This window comes from Sturnira hondurensis, unplaced genomic scaffold (assembly GCF_014824575.4).
Source record: "Sturnira hondurensis isolate 20B ecotype Veracruz unplaced genomic scaffold, ASM1482457v3 Scaffold0004068, whole genome shotgun sequence".
NCBI classification, from domain to species: Eukaryota; Metazoa; Chordata; class Mammalia; order Chiroptera; family Phyllostomidae; genus Sturnira; species Sturnira hondurensis.
In genome coordinates, this window is record NW_028076699.1 from 426,875 (window position 1) to 445,594 (window position 18,720).

The 18,720-nt window shown below is 43.1% G+C and overlaps 1 protein-coding gene across 12 annotated transcripts in view; it reads right to left on the reverse strand.

Moving 5' to 3' along the window:
• Positions 1-18,720, reverse strand: part of FGGY (FGGY carbohydrate kinase domain containing) — a 399,534-nt gene that overhangs the window by 327,674 nt on the left and 53,140 nt on the right. For all 12 annotated transcript variants that reach the window (XM_037043133.1, XM_037043139.1, XM_037043138.1 and 9 more), the window contains one exon: positions 5,016-5,104. In XM_037043133.1, the coding sequence (XP_036899028.1) occupies positions 5,016-5,104 (89 nt within the window). The remainder of the gene's footprint in view (positions 1-5,015; positions 5,105-18,720) is intronic.

Below are 18,720 nucleotides of genomic sequence, written 5' to 3' on the forward strand. Positions count from 1 at the left end.
TTGAAAGCAGAAAAATCTCTCATATAGAATAATTCAAAATAATGTACATAGATATTCTGCCCCCAAGTAGGTGAAGCATAACTCCCTACTCTTTGAGTGTGGGCTGTGCAGAATAACTTTCTTCCGAAGAGTACTATACAGATGGAGAAGAAGAGTAACTTCACAGAGGAGACACCTGACCAGTACCTCAGCCAACTGATCAAGGTCAACATCAACAAGTCATATGAATAGCATAGACCCTTGATGTGATATAATGAGAATGATACTCATCAGAGAATGGTCTTCCACCCAAAAAACATACTACGTAAGTCTTATCATGAGAAAAACAACAGACAAATTCCCAGAGGCACATGCTACAACATTCATGACCAGTATTCCTCAAAACTGTCACGGACACCCAAAAACAAAGAAAGCTGAGGAATTGCCACAGCTAAGCAGACATGACTAAATGTATATGGTATCCTGGATAGACTCCTGAAGCAGAACAAGGCATTAAGAGAAAACTAAAGAAATGTGAATAAAATATGGAATTTAGTTAATGATAACCTATCAATATTTGCTCATCAATTGTGACAAATGTACCACGCTAAATTAAGGTGTTAATAATAGGGGAAACTGGGTACTGGGTATATAGAAACTCTCTTCTACTGCCTTCATACTTTTTCTGTAAATCTAAAACTGTTTTAAAACAAAAAGACTACTTGAAATTATAATTGAATTTAATAGGACACACTTTTAAATAATTTATAGAATGTCATCAACCCTTAGTGATCTACATGAAATTTCTCTGTCCCCAGTGGTAGAAAAAGTTTTCTTTCTCCTGAACAGCCATCAGGTTCTTATCTGTTCACTCAGTTCATCCGAATTATGTTCTAATCCTTGCTTTGGCCACTGGGAAGCCTGGAGACAAACCTAGTAGGAATTAGGAATAACACAAGAGTTTCTATGAAGTTCTTGGCATCATCTTAGTTATTCTTTTAGTATTTTCACTCCACTGTGATTTTTAAAAAATTTTTATCACTGTTTTTATCTTATTACTAGGAACTTCAAATTTCTTTAGAGCCAGGACTTACATTTTCGTCTGATTATACAAAATTTTATTATTCAAATTTCTGGCTTCCCATTTCTCATGTTACCAAAATTCTGGACAGTTTCCTGCTCGACAGCTAGAAGATGGATAATTACTAAAACATCCAACTTCAGTTCTTGAACTACAAAATGGTAACACTACCACCTGCTTTACCCAATGGTTTCCAGGGCAAATGTGTTCACATTTCATAATATGCCTATTACAGATAAATAAAATGCACACAATACATTATAATTACCACTATTAACAAAAATAGCAATAATTATTTTTAATATAAAAAGAATGGAGCTAAATTACAAATTAATCATAAGCCAGGTGGTGATTTTCTTAGTCATTCAGATAAACAAGAGTGGCTGCCATATTTTGAAGGATGAGAATAATAACTAAAGGGAGGTGAGGGGAGAAAAACAGATAAGAAGAGGAGGGGGAGGTCTTACCTACTGTCACTGCCAAAAACAAGTCTGAAAGCTTTAAGACAAGGTGAAATCCAATTGCTTTTCAGCCTTAACTCCACTAGAATAATAAAAAACACCCTCTTCTCGCCTTTTTGGCACTCATTTCCTCAAAGCCTCCCAAAACAATCATAATAAGAGCCAAATAAACACCAAACCTGAATCTCTCCTTGGCCTAGAGGATGCCAAGTTCATGTTCTACTGCCCAGAGTTTTCTTGTTTTTGTTTTTTTGCTTTTTACCTTTGGCACATTTAATTTCAGACCCTCTTTCATCTTCCATATTCTTAAAGAAAGGACAATGGAGATTTTCATTAAAAGAACCATGCAGGCATTTTTTAAATATTATATGCTACACCTTTTTTTCAGTATCCCTAAAACCCTCAATAACCCCAAATGAATGTCCAGAAGACCTGAGGCTCAGGGAAGGGGCAGGGACTGGGGGCGCGAGTAATCTGCTCCAGATTCCTGCCCACAAGACACAGCAAAGACACTAAACCCAGGTCGGTTTGACTACAAGGGTTTCCCTCTTTCCACTATGCCAGAAACTTAATGCAAAGACTCCTGCCAAGATTGACAGAAAAAGGGAACAAAATAAAATAGCTAATTCCTCCAAAAATTCCTCAGCACTGCACTGGAAGTTTTCTTGCTACCTCACTCGGTCTGAACACTAAATCCATGGAGTGGGTGCTGCCATTATCTGCTTATACAACCGAGAAAGTTCAGGGGTTACTGGTTTCGCCCTCATCATGCAGGCTGAAACTGAGAAGGGGGAAAGAACTGGAGGCTAAGAAAACAACAGGGGAGAGAGACATGTGAGAGACAGGTGTGCCAGGGAGAGGGCGACCACCTTTGAAAGAAGAACTCGGGGACTGGCATCCAAGGTCTCGAGAAAACGAGGAATCAGGAGCGGGGGGGGGGGGGGGGNGGCGGGGGGGGGGGGGGGGGGGGGGGGGCTTTTGATGGTGCTCACAAGTACATGGCAAGGGGCGCAAAGAGGAGGATTGCGAATTTGTACTAATAAAAGTAGAATGAGTCATGAGTGTCAAAGCCAATTTTAAAAAATGGCAGGGATGACTGGACAGCCAATAAATCATTTCTGTGCATTATACGTTATGCTTCCTCGGGGTTTGAGACTGTCGTGAGCAGCGCTGGAAGCTCCCCAGCATGCTCTGACAGGTCAACAGAAGCTCTCCATTTTTAAATTCACCAAATTCATTAAAACTTCTAAAATCCTTCCAATCACTGAAAGGGACTGAAGTCCCACTTTACTTTCATGTATATTCTGTTAGGCAACACTGTCCAAAACTACCACCACCCGGGGCGCTTGTTAAACATAAAATTCCCAGGTACCCCATGGAGATTCTGATTCCATAGTCTTAAAATTGGACTCTCCGAACAAACTTACAAAATAGGCATCATGATCCCCATTTTACAGGTAAAGAGAGATTCAAAGAAGGAAAAGAAGTTCCCCAAATCACACAACTCTTGTGTGTCAGAACCGAGGACAGGAAGTCACATTGTGACTGCAGAGTGGGTGTGCATGCCACCGCATTTAAATCTATCTGACTTCACATGGCATGAGACACCAGGAAATGAGGGTGTAGACTATCCAGTACCATCAGAAAGAAGCAGGGAGCCCTGAGAACCCTGAGTTCAATAACACCCCCCCAAGAAAAGAAAACAGAAGGAAAGCAAGGTCTTCCTCTATCCATAGTAAATTGAGTCCTCAAGGTTTGCAGGCCGATGAGGTATTGCTGATGCTCACACTATCACAGCTACTTTGACTAAATAGGTCCATCTAGCTAAAATAATTAAAACATTTCTTTCATTACTGCACAAAAGTTAAAAAAAAAACCTACAGAAAGGTCCTTCCAGAAATAACTTCAGACAATTAATTTCACACCAAAAAAGGAATGCCCAAGGGGAGATTTCCACCCACACCCTGGCCTCCCCATTGGTGATAACAGTGTAATGGTGACTAACTGTACCTTCTGGGGTCAAGGTCAGACCACTCCTGCAGAGCTTTCTCCCCCAGACAGGGGTGAGTACCTAAAGTTTACTGAAGCCATTTGTATATGTATGTGGCTCCCCACTCCCCTGAGAGTCCAGACTAATAATCACTTCATTGGCGGGAGGGGAGGATAATCCACATGAAAAACGATGTGACTGTGAAACACATCTTCTTCTATCTCCTTTCTGAAAGCCCCTGCTGCTGAACTACCACATTCTTATCCACTCTGTGTCAGACAAAGTCCAAACCAAACAAAATGAGACAGAGCACAGGGAGAATGGAGCTCCTATCCCCGGCTTCCCCTGGGTTTAAATAAAAAGGAAAATGGGGAAGATTTAGTCATTTCTAAATGAGCTGACTTTAAGAGATAACACCTCCCTCAGCACATATATAGATTGATACAGGTTGATCTGTCCTCTGGGAACTGATCCTCTTCTTCATAGATTTGTTCAATACAGACTCGAACCCATTTTTAAGATGATAAGACCCCTCCCCGCCCTGTTGCCGCCCCCTCGTGCATCCTCTCAAATCTGAGATCAGAATGACAACTGATGTGCGTAGTTCAATATTTCATGTCAAGCCTGCCCATATACGTATATATCTCCACGCGCACAACCATTCTTAATTACAGCAGCCACAACTTCACACTCAATGAGTATTTTTTAAATTGTTTCAGTCATGTAGCACAAAATTATGGATAACATTCATAATTTATTTAAAAATATTATTGACTTCCAACATATGTATCTCTACATTCTGCAATGATTCAGGTACCTTAATGTAAAAGGCAAAATAGGTTGGTAACACATCCCCGCCCCAGCTTCCTTAAAAAACACGCATCTCTCTTATGGGTGAAGAAGGTGAAGGGATTAAGAAATACAAATTGGCAGTTACAAAAACAGACACAGGGTTGTAAAGTACAGCATAGGAAATATAGTCAATAATATTAGAATAACTATGCATGATGACAGATGGGTATTAGACTTATTGGGATGATCATTTCATAGGTCATATAAATGTCTAATCACTACGTTATACACATAAAACTAATATAATATTGTATGTCAACTGCAATTGAAAGATAAAATTCTTTTTAAAAAAACGTATTTCTTGCCTTAATTTTAAGGGCCAAAAAATACATTTCCCTTTTATTCATTATGTAAAAAGTGCCTTTGGAAAAACAGTCACATTTCATGAAGGACTGTCCATGCCTCTTTCAAATGTGTCCAATTTCAATGAATGGTCTTCACCTTGGACACCACATTCTGGGCCTCACAGGAACAATGGTGGTTGGGCATGTGCAATGAAGGTGGAAGATGGATTCAAGATGTTTCAAGGATGCAAAATCGCATGCAGATGTACAAACAGTGCATCCAGTCAAAGCGAGTTAAGAAAGTAATACATACACAGATACCCGAGAATGGACGAGCACAAATAAAATCGAACGTGTAATTCACATACCGTGCTGTGACACCTGTTGCCTTCCACGATAAGAAGTCTGGGAGATCAAAGAAATGCCCCGCCTTATCCCAGCAAGTCTCTCTCAAGTTCTGCCAAATTAAATATATATTAGAATCAATTATGGTCTGTTTTCTCTACCCCTCTCCTCTTTCAGTAATGCCTCAACATTTTCAAAACAAAAGCATAGCCACCAATGCCCAAGAGAACACCTGTTCAGGGGTTGAGAGAGGGACTGATGTAAAAGTGGTACCTATATAGGAGAGAAATACCGGCAATTATTGATCCTTGCAAAAATGACCATAATTTCCCTTTTTCCCCCTTTGCCAACCCGGAGGGGGAGGAAACACACTCTGGGAAGGTATGCAATCCATCTTCCCAGCGAAGGGTCAGAGAATAAGCTTCAAGACATATAAGATTTCAAAGCTGCACGGCTGTAAGCTGGGGGGAGGGGTAATGCACTAAGAAATTAATGCATGAAACAGAACAGGTCCTGCTCATTTAAATTCTCCCCACACCAACTGGTTCCAAAGGCAATAGGAAATATGATTCCTGCCCTCAAAGAACTTCTCATCTAAGCCAAAGAGAATGGCATGTAACCAAGTTATTACTGTAAGTCTTTAAAACATTTGTTTCTTCCACACTACCCATGTGGTCAGAGCTTTTCCTGCCACGGGGCTTTTTCTTTCCTCTGCAGACCCTACCTAGAACATTCATTCCTCACCCTCCACTCTGTTCCTCCCAGGGTCCAGGTCTCCCTGCCCCCTCTGGTGAACCCTATCCCTCCTCCCCTGGGCTGGCCTTGCAGGATACACTACTCAGGTTGGGTCTGGCTATCACACACTGTGGGGAATGTCTTTCTTTCCTGCTGGATATAAGCTCTATGAGGTCAAGGACCTTGCCAGTTTATGTACTGTGATATCCCACGGCTGACCCTCTACTACCTCCACACAGGGCTGAACCCTTAGTTGTAAGGTAGAAACTGCATGACTCCATTCCCTTCACTGGACCAGAATGCACATGTGACCTGAGCCAATCAGATCTCTTGTCCTAGGAATTTAGAACCAGGATCCAAATGGAGTCATTTAACTCCTGCCTATGAACGAAACTGGAGGTGAGATAAACTTGGAAACTGTGAAGTGACTGTTTTCTATACCTGGACAAGCAGAACTTCATAAAGAGAAGAAAGAGTAAAGCAGACTAGGAGAGGGAACAAAAAAGGTTTTGTACTACCCAGGCAGCTAACTGTCCATGTCTTGGTTTCAATTATCCTCTCCCCAGGAGGCTGTAATGACAAGGAATGTGTCACAAGCAAGAGGGTATCTTTGGGACACCACAGGTAACAATTCATAAGTTGAGAAGAGACATATTCCAGTGTCCGCCTGCAGGTGACACATGGCACACACTCAGTAAATGTTGTTGAACAACCAAACTGCTCAGTTTCACCTTCCAATCCCTTGTGAGGAGGGCTTCGGAGTTTATGAAGGGCTTCCACATGCACTATGTCCTTAGAGCAATACAAAAGTCCTGAGTGTTACCACATCTAATTCACAGACATACAGCTGGACTTGCTCTACATTTGCTCTCAAATTCTACGAGTTCTTCCTATTTCCTCCTTCCCTATCACAACTATATGAACACAGACATCTACGCATAGCAGAGAAACTAAGTATTACATCAAAAGGGTTCTGATGTAAACAGCTCATTTTCTCTTCTTGTTGTTGCTTAAATTCCTAAGCACTGGGATGAGAACTTATATCTAAAAAGGACCTAACTTTTCCTTGAACACCCACACGTGTTAATGTTAAACAAAGCAAAACTTAAAGTTGACTAAATACGCTCAACACATCTATGAACCAGCACCATCTTTACACAGTAACAGGTCACAATAAAAGAATGGCAACCTTTGAAACTAGTACGTGTCAAACTACTGGCACTAACAGTATGCCTTCTGGGTAATCCAAAACATCGCTTTCCACGTGCTTTGTGATTTCAGTGGCTGCTTCTCAGGGAGGAAAAGAAAGTGGTGCCCCCTCCTAAGGGCTCCAGAAACCCAAGGTCAAGTCACCAGAAATGAACCACTAAAACCAATGCAGCAACAACCAGCCACAGCTGAACACACTTCCTAAGCTCAGAAAACAACTGCTTCCATTAGCTCTTGCAGAGGATCATTAAAGACCTTGCAGAATGAGAGCTTTCAGCATGTGGCCACACAGACAGCCACCGTGGACCACGGCACCCAAGCAGAACATCTCAAAGAGAACTTCAGACCTCTTGCCAAAAAGACACACACTGAGGTAGGAGGTACAAGGCAGCCAGGAGCGTCATTTCGTCTTGAGACCACACCAGCTTCATTGATCAAAGCCAGGGACCCCAGTTCAATCACTCCACAAGCTGAGAAACCAGAAACAACATCGCATGAGAAGTATGAGGTATGCTTGAGAATGCACATTGTCTAGGAGAAGAAGATAGCAATAGTCTCTGCTTTCTCTACAACAGCAGGCTAGAGGTTGGCCAGCAAAGGGAAGGGAGAAAGGATGAGAAGGAATGTCTCCAGAAGCTTGACCCCCTTGCTTCAAGAGCCTGTCAGACTATCTATCAGGATCCCATGACATTCTCATGTTGCGCTACCTAATTCACAAGTGCCTGTCAAATGACAGGCTGGTCAAGGGCACATTAGCCCCCATAGACAAATTTTTAATCTAGCTCTGTGGGGGAAATCTCTCCATCTTTCCCCTTCCCCAGACAGTTCAGTCCCAGACAACGGCCTCGATCTTACTGAATTAATTCTATCCTTGTGACCATTGGGCCTACATCAAGACATAGCGACAGCCCTCTTACATTCCTCCACAGCTTATAAAAGTGCTCCCGCATGCCTCCCCTCATCCGATTCTCAGAGTGGTTCAGAGGTGTGTAGGCGATATACAATAGTCAAATACAGAGGATGTAGAAACTGTGGTTTGGGTGACAAGAACTTAGCCCACTGTCACATGGGATTGCCAGCTCAAAAGTGAGTGTTCCTTCCTCCCCCTACACCACAGACACCACCACCCTGTAGGCCCCAAATCTGTCAGGGTGGAGGGTTTTGGCTGTTGGAAGGGTCATGAAGGAAGCTGTTGCCATTCTTTACAGATGAAAAACAAAACAAAGAAGAAAAAGAATTTTTTGAAAAAAAAAAAAGAATGAGAACAAAAACCCTTCCCAAACACATTTTTTACACATATATATATATATTAATTTCAGAGATTTCACTTTCAATCCTGGGAAAGTCATTCAACTTCTCTGTACCTAACAACGGCCTCCCTGCACAAAGAGGGGATGGGATGGAGAGAGCACGGAGCAAGTCCACACGTGGGCCACTTCAGTCGTACCTCATTACACAGAGCTACATCCAGTTTAAACTAGGAAATCTCTGTGCCGAATGGGTTAAGTCTATACCCCAGTTACCAAGCAACTAACAAAAATGAGTCTTTTGAAGAAAAAAAGACATCAGCCATGATTTGGGGTGTGTGACTTGGCAATAAGACTTCTGCATTCCAATGAAAATCCTTTGAGCAAGCAATCCCCCAGGCTTGAAAGCAACCAAAGGAACGCTTTACTTTTTTTTTAAATCATGTATTACTTCATAAAACTACAGCATTTCTTGGGAGGAGGAGGCACTACTCAAAGCGCGCACAGCTGCAGGTCTCAGCAGAGGGTGGAGGCAGAACAGCAGACCCAAGCCTCCAGGCCAGGCAGCAGCCATCCCAGCCTCGGGGCAGGGAGGTGCGGCTTTCTCCCCTCCCCTCTCACTGTGGTGTCCAAGGAGGCAGTAAGGTCTCCCTTGGCTTCTAGACTCTGAGGGAACTTGTGTGAAACAGCAGATACTGCAATGCATGTCAGGAGACACCAGGGTCAAGGAGCAGTAAAAGACAAAGCAGGGATGACTATTTCCAAAAGGGTCATCCACGTATTTTGTTACTAATTGTGAAGAGATTCTATCTGGAATATCTGCTGTGGGCAGTGAAGAAAAGGGAAGAAACAGAGCTCTCTAATTCCCCACCCAGTAAATGATCCGGCCTGAACATTCCAAACACTCACAGTGTTGTTTTCCAGCACCACAACCCACGAAAAAGCCAGACTTGATCCTGACTCCGCATCCAAGACTCCCAATCAGGGCACAAGCTGAAGGTCCAGAGAGGAAAGATGTGTCAGGAAGAGACTTAATCCTCAAATGTCACTCTTAAAAGAAAAATGACGCTGAAAAGACTAAGTGGGTCATATTCCCCAACCAGAACCTCCCCAGAATGAATGAAACAATTGTGTGTTTCAAAATCCCATCCACAGAGAAAAAGACCTAACACTGGACACACTGCAAGTCAGACAGACATCTAGAGACACACACTGAGAAGTCTGTACTCCTGGAAGCATCTTTCTAAAAACTTAAAATTGATCATATGTTTCTTTGTAGAAAATGGTTGAACGGTTCCCCATGGCCTAAATTCATATTTTATCTCCTTGGCATGGTTCTCAGGACACTTAACAACCTAGCTCTGACTTGGCCATTATTTTTATGGATTCTTCTGGACTCATCGCCCATCACCCCTCCTAGATCCCTCGGTCCTGCTCTCACCTCATTCCTCTCACTTCCCCAAATGCATCATGCATTTTTATGTTCCCATGCCTCCACTGAGGCTAATGCATCTACCTGGATTGATTTTCCCATCTTCTCCCATGATCAAACTTTTCTACCAGTGATTCAAATTCTGCTCAAATGTCACCTTTTCAGTGAATCCCTGCATCCTTTGCTATATACTAATTATATATTCATGTGCCTAAATCCACCTCAGAATGACAAACTCCTGGAGGGTAAAAGCCAGCTGACTCATGGGGGAAAAAAAACACAAAAAGTTTCAGGAAGTATAAAGAAATTTAAAGTCAAACTCTTTAAAGCTCAAACAGAGCTGGAAAAAGATGTGCACAAGGGAAAAGGCAGTTAACTGAAGATGATGTGCGACAATAATGCAATGAGCCCAATACCAAGGTTTGGTGAGTCAGCCTCCTGACTTTGTCACAATATTTTGAGTGCGCTCATATAGCTGCCTCTAATGACTAATCTCAGACAGGGTTCGGAGGAGAGGAAGGGCTTTGGGGTTGGGTAGCCAGGAAAGGCTTCATGGGGAAGAGATTTGAGCCGAAGCCAAAAGGTCAAGTAAAAGAAATATCTGTTACTGTGGGAAAATGGCACCAAGAAGCAAAAACCTGCAATAAGACTGCCCTCATTAGAGGAGGATTTAACTATAACTTCATTGAATTTATTTGTAAAATAAAATAGTTTCATTGTATAATTTAAATCCTTTAACTTTCAAGAAATGCCGTTATAATACGCATCCTCCCACCCAGCACCCCCCCACCCCCCAACCCCTCCCCACAGCACTACTGTTGTACAGAAACAAATTTATAATCCACACTGGAGCTGACTTCCCAACCGTAAAAATGCTATCATCTACATGAAAGCTGATCATATTCAGCATCGCTGACTCTGCCCAGGAACGTGACACCACCACATGCATTAGGAAAACAAGGCTCTGGTATGTAGGCTCTAAGAACTCTGGAGTCAGGCAGACCTGAGTTTGATTACTGTCCTCACCACTTCCCAGCTGTGGAGCTTTAAGTAAATTAATTTCTTAAGCTCCAGTTTCCTCAAAGGTCATTATTACTAGCCTCTACCTCAAAGAGATATTGTGAGAATTAAATGAAATAATGTAGAGGGCCTGATAAGTCAAAGAGTCTCACTCTAATTACTGCTACGGAGCTTCATATTTTCAAAGCACTTTAACATGCATGATCTCATCTGATCTGTATAATTCTTTAAGGCTGGGCAAGAAATTACAAACCTCTTCTTGCATGGTAAGAAACTAAAATCCAGGACGGAACCACACCACGACTGCCCCAAGGTTACACACACATAAGTGGACAGACAGACTGAAATGCAGAGCTCTGTGGATCAGCCCAGTGCTAGTCCAGGTGTCCACCTCCCTAAAGCGTAATAAAATGCAGAAGTGTCAGGAGAAAAGGAGGATGCCATGGCGACCCAGATAACACAAGTTCTTGTGGGCGGTACTGTTTAGGGAAGGAAAGGTAGGAGGGAAAGAGAGAGGAAGGTAGGAGATGATAGTATGAAGAGTAGGCTTTGGGATGTAAGGTCTTGGAACAAATGTGAAAAATGTAGAAAAGTTGGAAAATGGAAAGCTGAGGAGGTCTTAATACCTCATTCTCCTGGATCCCTTCACACTCTTCTCCTTGCTTGTCTGTCTCCTCCTTGAGCTCCTTTCCGTAGTCGCCCTTTCAATGTGGACACTACCAGAGTTCTTCCCTCATCCACTCTTCCCACCGTTCACATGCTGGGCAATCGCAAGTACTCCCATGATTCCAACCAGCTCCAGGTTGAATAACATGTCCGATCTCAAACTCCCATTCACACTCTACTCTGATACATGCCTCCTGGATGTCTCACTGCACCGACACACCCAAGGTGAAATACGGTATCTTCCCCAAAATGCCTTCCACCTCCTTGATCTTCTGTGTCAGCTGATCCAGTTATCTAAGGAGTCATCGATATTTCTCTCTCATTCCTTACATCCAATCACCCTAATATAAACTGCCGATTAATTCGTGAAGTGATTCCGGTCTCTTCACCTCCATGTATCCTATACACAGCCAATTAGAATACAATGGCCGTGTAAAATGTAAACTTGACTACATAAATAACTCATTAATTAATTCACTAAGTATTGATTCCATATCATCTACATATCAGGCACTATGTTCAATGGAAAGAAAATGAGCGAACAACAGACACAGTCCCCACTTACAGGGAGCTTTCAATCTCATATACCTTATACCCTTTAGTTTTCTCCTACCTTTGGAGTGAAAGGTAGGAGATGAGGCAGTCCATGTCTGACTCACCAGCTTCATCTCTGACCACTATGAGATGCTACACTATATCGCCCACATCCACTGTGCTTTTTCTCACCATTGTATTTTTATTCATAGTGCACTCTATCTGAGACATGCTCCCTGGCCAGCATATAGGACATCATTTAGGACACAACTCAAGTGTTACCCATACCATAAAATCTTCCCTGATTCCCCCGTGTTAGGTGCCTCTATGCAATGCCCCCAAGATTCTCTGTGAATATCCCAACCATGGCACTTCCCAACACCTGTTCATGTGCTTCTCTCCCTCACTAGACTGAAAGTTCATAAGAAGCAGGGACTGTGTGTTTTTTTTCCTCTATCTATATTCACAGGGCCTAGCATTGTATCTGACATATAGATGATGAATAGCATTAGCTGAATGAGTAAATAAATGAATGGGCAGAGATGTACAAGTTAAATAGAAGTTTGTGGAAATGGAAATAAGAAATGAATGGATAAATAAATGAGGTTGTGAATAAGAACTGTCCCAGTTTCTCTTTTCTCATTCAAGTAATGGCTTTTCACAGTCTATCTTAGGAGCACAGACATATTCTAGCCAAGCCAGACTGCCAGGAAGATAAATTTCCCTTCTCGGGGTGAGCAGGTCCTTTGGAGAAGTTTCATTTTAATTGGGAAATGGATTCATTCACTTCCTGGCTTGGACTCCTGGGTCAGTGCAGCACCATGCTGAACGGCTGCCAAGCGCCACTGGCGAGGGGGCTGCAGCAGGAGAGGCGCTCCATCAAATGCTGAATGCCCTGGGACACCTGAGGACAGACTGGTGTCACGTTCAGGCTGCCTCACAACGATGCCCTCTCCTCTCTCTTCCCCAAATGTCCTTCAGACCGAACTTTACTTACCCCAGCCCATAAAGAATGGGTGCACTTTGCAGTTCCGCTACAGCATTTCCTTAGAGCTTATTCGGGTATATATATCCTTCCTTGATCTTTTGTATCACTGTGCAGTTCCTACAGTGCAGAGACAAGGGCTACGGCTGAGAAATATCTTCCCTGCTCAAATTGCAAAAGATCAAAACTTCAAAAACTCTCCCTAATGGTGACCTAACAATCCAACCTCAGAAAACGCCCCTTCTAGGTATTTGCATAATCTGTGAAGGGTCCTTGTGTAGGGCACTGAACACTACACGGTTATTGTGACCTGGCTCCAGGCTTCCTCTTTACCCTCCCATGTCAACACCCTCACCCACCAGCACTGCCACAGTCCTTGACTGTCCAAACGGACTCCTGCAATGGCAGTTTTAGCGATGCAAGATGCTACTCCACACCCAGGTGACTCTGCACATCCTGATGCCTCTTCTCCAGAGCGGAACTCCGAGGGTGAATATCCTGGCTCCACTACCTCATAAGGTGCATGGCCTTGGGAAAGCTACTCGACTACTTTTTACTTCCATTTCCTTGTCCCATAATAATTAGAGATCAATACCACTACCCACACCACACAGTTACTGAGAAAACAAATGAGCAAACATATATGAAGTGTTTAGAACATCTGGCACACAGTAAGCACTACTTAAACAACCATTCTGGTTAGTAGTTAGAATGTCAGTTCCACCTCCTGTTTCCATCTTCAGGAAGGAGCAGGGGCTTTGGAGACTGAAAGACATTAGTTCAAAGCTCAGTTCTCCTACTTGTTAGTTGTGCTGGCCAACAGTTATCTAATATCTATGGGTCTCACTTTGCTCATTTACAGCACGATTTAACTGTTCATATTGTTAGTAGGGTTCCATCGAATGAGGCTGTACATGGTAATGTGCCCACCTTGGCCCATCTCCAGTAAATGTCAGTTTCCTCCACATCCTTCCTCTTCTCAACTTGTATGGGGACCTACCCATCTCCCCTACTAGACTCTTAGCTCTTTTTAGGGAAGGACTATAACTTACCCATCTGTATCCCTAGACTTAACATGAAATAACTATATGTCTTAAATAAAATATTTATGACCGTGCAAGAATCTGTCTATCAGTCCTGGCTTGTGGCCAGATGCGTGCTAGGTATGAAGGTGGGCCATGAAAGGCAGGAATGTACTGGTTGTGATTTGCAGGTCGAGTACTGGAGAGGTAAAGCAAACAGTCTGTGCATATGACGCACTCAGCAGGAATGTATAAATAGTACAGAATAATTCAAGTTCTAAACTATTTGCTTTACAAAGTAAGAATTCTGCCTGGTTGTGAAAGAAAGAGACTGCCATGGGCAGGAGGTAGAGGACAGGCACTGCTGAAGAGGTAGCATCTGACCTTGGTGCGGAAGGAAGGCACAGACTAAGAAAGATGGAATGGGGAGCAGTCCAAGCCAGGGCAACTGTCTGAGCAAAAGTGTAGGAAGAAGCATCAACTGCAACCCTGGCCATGGAAAAAGGCAGCCTGAGAAATGTGTGCTGCAGTACAAGAAGAGGTCTTGGATTAGACACTCAAGTCAGAAGAGAAGGCAGCCACCATCACTCCTGAGCAGGGCATGGTTTGTGAATCCAATTTTAGGAAGGTTAGGACAGCAACATGGTGAGCCGTCTGGAAGGGAGAAGAGTAGAAGGCAAGAGAACCAGCATAGGGAAAGAAAGGAAGAAAAATGGAGGCAAAAGGGAATATGAGAAAGAATGAAGATGCAACAAGGAAGATTAAGAAGAGGAAGGAGATGAGATTTAAGACAAAAGCAAAAGATGGACAAGAGAAAGGGAATGGAATGAAAAGAATAGGTTTAACATGAGACATAAACAAAATGAGAAAGAAAAAAGGAAGACAGAAACTACTTAAAATAAAAAAGATGTATGGAAAGCAACAGCAAGACCACAACAATGTCCTCACTGAGACAAAACACGGAGAAGGAAGGGCAGGAGCCAGAGCCCGGCTCGGTCAGCACCCTCTCTCCTCAGGGTGAATGAAGTCATGGCTGATGTCATCGCCTCTGAGTCACACGCCCACCAAGGCAGAGATGGAAAGAGCCCTGCCTGGTGTTCCGTCCCACCCTCCTGGGCAATAGGGGTCAATTCACTGCTGTACTCTCTGGGGCACTGTCTAGCCTAGCCCTGAGACGACTGAAACGAGGAGAGCTTCTCCTTCTGCCCAGGCAGGACACTGCAGCTCCATGAGCACGGGAGCTCATCTTCAGTAAGTTTGCAGGTCCAGGTCCTTGAGATGGGAGAGTCGGGAAAGGGGTGGCGGATGGCTTCTGCCTTTGCTCTGGCTGTGGCTAACGGGAACTGGCTCCATCCCATGATGTCCAGAAATGAAATCCCTAGTATGAGTAGTAGTGAATACACAACAGGGACTCTATAACTCACAGCACTCTATAACTCACCAAAAACCACAAAAGGTGGTTTTTGACTGACCCACTGAACTGGTCTTTCCCAGTCTAAGCTCTCACCATACTGTACTTGCAGCACTTATACATACTATATAACCCCCACTGAGTTCTTATTTCCTCTGATAGCCAGACCTCTTCCCAGGCTCTTCCATACTCCCAGCCTGCCTTTTGCAAGCAACCACTTCACCAGAGCGCTTAGCTAACCTGATTCCATCCTTCAGCCCCCAGCCGACATAGCACCTCCTCCAGACTCTCCTGAGAGTGACCTAAATTTCCATTCTGGTAACATTACATGGCGACTTTATTTCTGTCCCTGTTCCAGAATATAAGCAGCTTGAGGACAGGGACTCTGTTTTATTTACTGCTCTATTCCCAGCAGTTAACAAAGTACCTAGAATAAAATAAATTTCCAATAAGTGTTTGTTGAATGAATGACTGTCCCTGATCAACTCTGGTAGGAACTCATTAGCACCACACTGGTTTTAGACCACTTCTAAAACATATACCCATTCTTAAAGCCATCATCCTGAGACTGTTTGTTGCTAAAGATCATACCCTACAACTTAGTAATAATAGTGTAAGTGAAACCTCTCTGGAAACATTTCCTTGGAAACCCTGCGGATGGATTCACTCTCCCTAATTCCTCTACTCTCCCCAACCCCCGGCCTATGAACTGTTGTGGAAAGAGCACAGGTTCTAGTAACGTTTGAGTCACATGCTCTGCTCTCCCACTCACTAGCTGCATGAAGTGACCCTCCCCCAGCCTGTTCCCGCCTGCTCCAGCAGAAATACTACCTGCTCCCCAGTAAGGAGCAATGCAAATTTTCTTTCCCTTCACTCTTGGCTTTCTTAACTGCATCTAGAGAGGAGCAATGAAAAATAGGCCTTGCTAATTTTCTTTCCAAAAGCTATCGTCTGCCATCACCATCATCTGAATATACATCACTCCCACCAGCACTTTATAACTCACCAAATATCTTCTTCTATCTACAAAATGCTCATCAATACCATTTTATAGACAGAAAACTAAGGCCCATGAGTGAAGTGAATTGCCCAATATCATTCAGATAGTAAGTGAAAAGCCTAGGGTAAAGCCCTGGCCACTGGAACTCCAAACCCAACCAATACTCCTTCACCACTGTCCAGTTGCTCCTTCCCAGGACATGGGAGGTGCTCAGTAAATGCCTGCATAGTGATTCACTCTCTTTCTCAGGTCCACGGGCTTGTCTCTGACCCCCAGCCAGAGCCAGACCACAAGGCCTCGGGCCAAGACAACTGCAGTAGGCTTCTCTCCGGTCTGGTTGTCTTCTCATCCATCTCACGTTCACAGAATGCTAGCACTGAAGGAAAACTTCAGGGTCACGCAGACCACTTGTTCCCAAATGCCAGACCATGGCCTGGTGCTAGTCCATGGACAATAATTTTCACTAATCAGTGATGAAGTCCTAATAATAAAAATAATACTAGGGAAAGTGAAATTCTTACTATTAATAATATGAAGCATAATTAATTAGAAAAATGATTTTACTTCCTAATTGCTTGCTTTGCTTTACTTAGGCAAGCTCCAAAATGCTACCCATGTACCATTCCTGGGAGAAAATGTCTATCTGTGCTGCAGTCCAGATCCATCAGCAAAGCCCTCATAAGAGACAGGGGCCAGGGAGCACAGAGCCGCTCACTCAGGCAGCTCTCCAATTCCCTCTGAACACCCCAGGTCTTCCCTTTCTGAACCAGAAGACACTTGACGACTGGGGGTGCAAAGCCTGGAAGTCAGCAACTTTTTGGGAGGGTGTATAGGTATAAGCATTGATGGAGCTGCAGAGTTGAGACCATACTTTCTTTTATTACTGAGGTTGCTCACAACTTTTACCTAACCCATAGCCTCTCTATACAGGAAGGATTCAGAGAGAGATGGGCTTTTACAGGGATCCCTGAATCATTTTTATCATTCAAACAGCAGGCTGGCCACAGCTGGATGCGCAGAGAAAAGTCTCGAGTGAAGTCTTAGTCCCAGGAGAACTTCCAGGACCCCTGGATTCAGAAGACGTAAGGAACTAGTTGAACAATTTATTTATTTTTCAAACTGTAAACATTTAAGGGGAATGCAAAGAGGAGGAAGAGGCCAGTTCTTTAAAAGATGACTAAAAACCAAAATTATTCTAAAGTGCTGGGTCATAGGTAGTTCAGTTTGTCAGAGTGTTTGTCCTGATATGCCATGGTTGTGGGTTCCCTCCCCAGTCCGACACATACAAGAATCAGCCAATGAATGCATACATAAGTGAAACAACAAATTGATGTTTCTCTCTTTCTCTCTCACACAGACACACACACTCTCTCTCTTTAAAATCAATAAAAAATAAAATAAAACACAAATAAAGTACTGGATCATAGACCAAACAAGAACAGGCTGGAATTTGTGCATCTCAGGTACACAAATCTTAGATCTCACACAGTCTCAAGCATGAGTCTTTAATGGTGAATCTAACGTAAGATAACTTTGGTAACTTTTTATTCTACAGTTCATATTTATCTTTAAAGGTTACATCAGACAAATGTGTTACCTGGGGTTTGACACTTAACCTGTGAGCACTACCTCTCTCTGCCCAGGTGTCTCATCTGCAGAGCAGACAGGGGCATCTTGCCTGAGAAAGGCTGAAGTTTGCCCAGCTAACCTTGACATGCCCTTTGCAAATCCATTTCCTAGAATTAGAAAACCTGAGCTTCTGTTCCAGCATGACCAGAAGTAACAGAGTAGAGAAGTGGTAATCTATTGAGTGGGCCAAAAAAGTTTTAGTTTTTTCCATCCAATGGCTCTAATAGTGCTTTGCTGTCTTTAACTTCATTTGGAACAATTTTGTTAGATTGTACTGTGATAACTGTCCTATCAGGATGCATGTTTAAAAAAAATCAAAATTGGTGAAAGTTTTCTAAAGATTTTATTTTATTTTCAGAGAGATGGGAAGTGAGTCAGAGAGAGAAACATCAATTTGTGGTTGCTTCTCTTATGCCCCCAACTAGAGACCTGGCCCACAACCCAGGCATGTGCCCCAACTGGGAATCAAACCAGTGACCTTTCCATTCACAGCTCAGCATTCAATCCACTGAGCCACACTAACCACGGCAAAATTGGCAATTTTTTGCAGCCATTTTAATATTGAAGATGAAAGAATATACACATTCAGCATGCTTTATTATTTTAAGAAAGCTAAAAACGTAACTGAAACACAAAAAAATTTTTTGCAGTATATGGAGAAGGTGCTGTGACTGATCACATGTGTCAAAAGTGGTTTGTGATGTTCCTTGACGCTAGTGACATTCTGGCCAAATAATTCTTTGCTGTGGGGCTGTGTTGTGCATTGGAAGATGTTTAGCAGCACCCCTGGTGTCTACCCACTAGAAGCAAAATGGCGAGAGATAGCCGGCACACCCAA